This window comes from Amblyraja radiata, chromosome 5 (genome assembly GCF_010909765.2).
Source record: "Amblyraja radiata isolate CabotCenter1 chromosome 5, sAmbRad1.1.pri, whole genome shotgun sequence".
In the NCBI taxonomy this organism is placed as follows: domain Eukaryota; kingdom Metazoa; phylum Chordata; class Chondrichthyes; order Rajiformes; family Rajidae; genus Amblyraja; species Amblyraja radiata.
This window is the reverse complement of record NC_045960.1, coordinates 32,746,307-32,752,306: the sequence shown is the minus strand read 5'-3', so window position 1 is coordinate 32,752,306 and position 6,000 is coordinate 32,746,307. Positions and strand designations below refer to the sequence as shown.

Below are 6,000 nucleotides of genomic sequence, written 5' to 3'. Positions count from 1 at the left end.
AAATGACTGCCGGTATACATTCAAAAATGATAAGTAATGCCACCAGCGAAGTTATAATCCAGTATTTGAAATGCATCCAAGTAGTTTTTTTAGCTCATCTGTTAATATATTGCGCACCAATATGTGTGTTTTTCGTGAAACTTTGTTTCATAAATGTGCTGCATGACTCGTTTATTGCGTACGGCCCCTGTTATTACATGTTTGCAATACGTTAATGCATCATATTGATTCTTGCAACATCCATCCAAAGTCCTGAGATATATTTATTTATGTAATGATCGCTGTTATCCACCAACCGTGTCACTTCTTTGTGATGTGTTGGTGTAATACCAGTTGCTACCTGGAGCTGTGTGACCCGCGCATGATGTGTTTGTGTAGTGCATGCTGCTAAGCCCGCCCGCCCGCCAGCCGGCCGTTACCTGTTGGTCTCTATGCATCAACCTGCTACCTGTCTCAGACGAAGGCGGGGCCCGTGTTCTCACTGGTTGAATCTCCCGCCGCCCCAAGGTGGGTTCGCCTGCTGCTGACGTCAGGAGCAATGGCGGAGGCGGAGGGAGTCGCATCCCGAGTGGATGGCGGCGACGGCGCCGGTGAGTTTATGGTTGTCCTCGACATGTACAATCAGGGCGAGAACGCTTATGTGAAGGAGAGAAGGTGAAAGTTTTTGGGCGAGGGGGGCTGGAGGGAGAGCGGCAAGGAGGAGGGAGCAGGTGGCGAGGCGCACCTGAAGCCGGTGTTAAAGCGGGGCCCGGGAGAGACGGGACGGGACGGGCGGTTGGGCCGTTTGTCTCGAGCGACCACTTGGCCACGTGACGGCGCGTGGAACCAGGAACTGGCGGGGCTCGCGTCGCGGGCAGTCCCGGGGCACGCGGGCACCTGGGCTCTACAGCCTGGCAACTGCAACTAGTCCCGGGGTACGCGGGCAACCTGGGCTCTACAGCCTGGCAACTGCAACTAGTCCCGGGGGCGACCTGGGCTCTACAGCCTGGCAATTGCAACTAGTCCCGGGGCACGGAGGCAACCTGGGCTCTGCAGCCTGGGAACTGCAACTAGTCCCGGGCGACCTGTGCGCTACTGCTAATCCGGGGGAACGAGGGCGACCTGGGAGCCGCAGCAAATCCCGGGGACGCGACCTGATCTGGGAACTGCAGCTAATCCCGGGGCACGCGACGGACCTGGAACCAGCGTCGTTGCAAAGTGGAACAACAAGTGACACAAGAAAGGGAAAAGTAATTGAAATAGCCCCAATTGAGTCGTGACTTTGTTTAACGCCGTTTTAGTTGACGCTGTCTCCTTTCCAGTAATGTGCCTTGCCTGATTGAACTGTCTTGAGGACGAGTTGGCTTTTCAATTAAATTGAATTCTGTTTGAACATATTTCTTCACAAATACAATGGGGGAAAAAGAAGCTGTTGAAGACGTTTACATTGTTGTTTTGTAAAAAATGTTGAATACCCATGGATTAAATCATCGACTGCTTCACGTTTATCCCACTCAATAAATGAAAGTGTCAGGCTTTCGTTGTATAAAGATTATATCGTCACTGTGCAGCGACGTGTATCGTTCACTTTCATTGTTTTACCTGGTGCTGGGTTTAGGATGAAGGGTGCGGCTGGATATATATGTGATGTTGCCTGTTCTATCAAGCTTAGTAATGTTGAGCATGAACCTGCCGAATGCTTCCTGCAGCTGTATTAGAAAACGTGAACACCCAAATTCCTTGCCACATAATCATTCAGAAACCGCAGTATTTTGTATCGCGGTGCGTTGAAAGTTGGTGGTTAAACAAGTATCATTAGAAATTAAGTTTAACAACATTGTGAATTGAATTCCACGGAACCGCGGAGAAAATTCCGGACAGTAGAAAGTGTTCTTGATTTTTATTTGGTGTTTATATTCATTCGTCTGAGATAAAATGTAACTTCTGAGATGTATTGTAGAGTATCGTGGAAATATAGATGCTGGAAATCCATAACAAAAATGCTGAAAACGCTCAGTGTGCCATGCAACATTCATGGAAAGAGAAACAGTTGCACTTTCGGGTCATAATGTAACGTTTCCCATATAGAACCCGCATTTTGTATGTTCAACAGATAAAATACACCCTTTCACGAATAACGAGAGGAGCTTTCCCTGTTCCCAGGATGAGACATTCCATACCAGGGCATCGGAAATGTCCTCGTTCTTCAGGGAACGGGGATTCCCCTCTGCCACCATAGATGAGGCTCACACCAGGGTCTCATCCATACCCCGTAACACTGCTCTCTCTCCCCATCCCCGCACTCGCAACAAGGGCAGAGCCCCTCTGGTCCTCACCTTTCACCCCACCAGCCGGCAAATACAACACATAATCCTCCGCCATTTCCGCCACCTCCAACGTGACCCCACCACTCGCCACATCTTCCCATCTCCCCCCATGTCTGCCTTCCGCAAAGACCGCTCCCTCCGCAACTCCCTCGTCAATTCTTCCCTTCCCTCCCGCACCACCCCCTCCCCGGGCACTTTCCGTTGCAACCGCAAGAAATGCAACACCTGTCCCTTCACCTCCCCCCTCAACTCCATTCAAGGACCCAAGCAGTCGTTCCAGGTGCGACAAAGGTTCACCTGTATCTCCTCCAACCTCATCTACTGCATCCGCTGCTCTAGATGTCAGCTGATTTACATCGGGGAGACCAAGCGTAGGTTGGGCGATCGTTTCGCCGAACACCTCCGCTCAGTCCGCAATAACCTACCTGAACTCCCGGTGGCTCAGCACTTCAACTCCCCCTCCCATTCCCAATCCGACCTCTCTGTCCTGGGTCTCCTCCATTGCCAGAGTGAGCAACAGCGGAAATTGGAGGAACAGCACCTAATATTCCGTCTGGGGACCTTGCGTCCGTATGGCATTAACATTGAATTCTCCCAATTTTGCTAGCCCTTGCTGTCTCCTCCCCTTCCTTAACCCTCTAGCTGTCTCCTCCCACCCTCCCATCCGCCCGCCCTCGGGCTCCTCCTCCTCCTCCCCTTTTCCTTCTTTCTCCCCCCCCCCCCACCAGTCTGAAGAAGGGTTTTGGCCCGAAACGTCGCCTATTTCCTTCGCTCCATAGATGCTGCTGCACCCGCTGAGTTTCCCCAGCAATTTTGTGTACCTTCGATATTCCAGCATCTGCAGTTCCCTTTTGAACACGAGAGCTTTCCCCTGTCATTTTCAAGTTTGTCTGATAGTATTTGGTCTGATAGATTCGAGGAATCAGCAGTAAAGATGCAGTTCTGAAAAAATAATATGGTAGTAAGGAGGAACTGCAGATGCTGGTTTACAAACGATATGCCACACAGTGCTGGAGTAACTCAGCAGGTCTGACACCATCTCTGGAGAACATTGCTAGGTGATGTTTCGGGTGGGGACCCTTCTTCAAAATATGATAATTAGGCTTGCACCTACTTGCACCTAATATTTTCCATTTATATTTTCAAAGATGTAAAAAATTCTGAGTTAATATTGAACAACTCTGATTATTGTATAGGAAAGAACGACAGATGCTGGTTTAAATTGAAGGTAGACACAAAATGCTGGAGTAACTCAGCGGGACAGGCAGCATCACTGGAGAGAAGGAATGGGTGACGTTTCGGGGTCAAGACCCGTCTTCAGACTGATGTCAGGGGAGTGGGCTGGACAAAGATAGAATGTAGGAGGAGACAATAAAGGGGAGGGGATGGAGAGAGGGGGAAAGTAAGGGATATTTGAAGTTAGAGAAGTCAATGTTCATACCGCTGGGGTGTAAACTACCCAAACGAAATATGAGATGCTGTTCCTCCAATTTGAGCTGTGCCTCACTCTGACAATGGATGAGGCCCAGGTCAGATTGGGAATGGGAAGGAAATTAAAGTGCTGAGCAACCAGGAGATCAGGTAGGTCAAGGCGGACTGAGCGGAGGTGTTCAGTAAAACGATCGCCGAGCCTGTGCTTGGTCTCGCCGACCTACAGGAGTTGACACCTGGTACAGCTGATACAGTAAATGAGGTTGGAGGAGGTGCAAGTGAACCTTTGCCTCACCTGAAAGACTGTCGGGGTTCTTGGCATACATCTGTGGTTGCAGGTGAGAGTACCTGGGGGGGGTTTGGGAGGGAAGTGACAAATTGCCCTGGGAGTTGCGGAGGGAACTTACTCTGCGGAAAGCAGAAAGGGGTGGAGATGGGAAAATAAATTGGGTAGTTATATGGACGGGAAAGGAATGGAGGGTTATGGTCTGAGTGCAGGTATATGGGACTAGGGGAGAATACGTGTTCGGCACGGACTAGAAGGGTCGAGATGGCCTGTTTCCGTGCTGTAATTGTTATATGGTTATATGGTTTATATGTGGCCAGTAGTGGGATATTGTTGGAGGTGGCGAAAATGTTGGAGGATTATATGCTGTATGCGATGGCTGATGGGGTGAGGACAAGGGGGACGTTGTCCTTGTTACGAATGGGGGGGAGCAAGAGCGTGATATCGAGGAGAGCCTCATCTATAAATTATTTGCATACTTTAGTTTAATCGTTTTATTTTTTATTTTTTTAAACAGCTTTTGCATATCCCTTTGAAGTCTCTTACAAACATCTAGTTTAATAATCAGCAAATTTGGAAATATGACATTTGGTCACTCTAGTTTAGAGATATGGCGCAGAAAGAGATCCTTCAACCCACCGGGTCCATGCCGACCAGTGATCCCTGCACACTAACACTATCCTACACACATTAGAGACAAATTACAATTTTACCAGTGCCAATTAACCTACAAACCTGTATGTCTTTGGAGTGTAGGAGGAAACAAGAAAACCCGCACAGGTCACGGGGAGATCATATAAACTCCGTTTTCAGGATTTAACCCGGGTCTCTGGTGCTGTAAGGCAGCAACTCTACCACTGCACCTGCGTGCCTTGATGCTGATATTGTGATATGCTGATCCCTACAATATCCCACTGATCACAGCTACCCGACCTGGGAACAATATTTGTGTTACCACTTTTTCCATCTCATAACCAATTGTCATACTTTATAGTATCCCCACCTCCTTGTGTTGTAACCATGTTGACCAACCGCATGTGTGGGACCTTATCACATGCATTCTGAAAAATCAAATTCAGCAGCCATTCATTCCCCTAATCTATTCGACTAGTAGCATCATCAAATAACTCCAGAAAAATTGTTAAACGTTCATAAGACAAGATTGACTCGGCTCAATCTTTATTATTCACTTCAGGATAACAAGGTGTTCTGATGAGTGTAGTTTTCAGCATTTTTTCTACCTCTGATGTTAACAGTAGAGGAGAAATAGGGATGATACTGACAAGGCTGAATTACAAAGCGTGAATTGCAGATCACTAGCACAGCTTTGGTGTGAGTTGAGTGGAGAATGGTAACACTATCCATGAAGTCTGAGCTGGAAAATTAGTGTTTTTATATTAAAGTGTGGATCACACTTTTGAATGCTGATGGCCATCACTATGAGGCTTAATGTTCATACAACAACGTCCTCAATGCAATAAAATATTCCAAAGAGTTTTGCGGGAACCTTATCAAATACAATTGGACACTCAACCATGAGAAATTTGGACTATGACCAATATCCAATGTATGGTTAAACGTGGGTATTTTAGGGGAGAGATATTGATGGGAAAGGTGAGACCAAGCAGAGGCTGGGCGATCGTTTCGCCGAACACCTCCGTTCGGTCCGCAATAACCAACCTGACCTCCCGGTGGCTCAGCATTTCAACTCCCCCTCCCATTCCCCATCCGACCTCTCTGTCCTGGGTCTCCTCCATGGCCAGAGCGAGCAACACCGGAAATTGGAGGAACAGCACCTCATATTCCGCTTGGGGAGTCTGCATCCTGCGGGCATGAACATTGAATTCTCCCAATTTTGTTAGCCCTTGCTGTCTACTCCCTTTCCTCAGCCCTCGGGCTGTCTCCTCCCATCCCTCAGCCCTCGGGCTCCTCCTCCTCCTTTTTCCTTTCTTCTCCACGCCACCCCCCATCAGTTTG

General features: G+C 48.4%; 1 protein-coding gene across 2 annotated transcripts in view; it reads left to right on the top strand.

Annotated features, from left to right (window-relative positions):
* Positions 1-221: 221 nt before the first annotated feature.
* The window catches only part of map7 (microtubule associated protein 7), a 117,452-nt gene continuing 111,673 nt past the window's right edge, over positions 222-6,000 (top strand). The window contains exon 1 of one of the 2 annotated variants that reach the window (XM_033020969.1): positions 222-590. In XM_033020969.1, coding sequence (XP_032876860.1) covers positions 539-590 — 52 coding nt within the window. In that variant the 5' untranslated portion in view covers positions 222-538. The remainder of the gene's footprint in view (positions 591-6,000) is intronic. The other variant, XM_033020964.1, reaches the window with a different exon arrangement.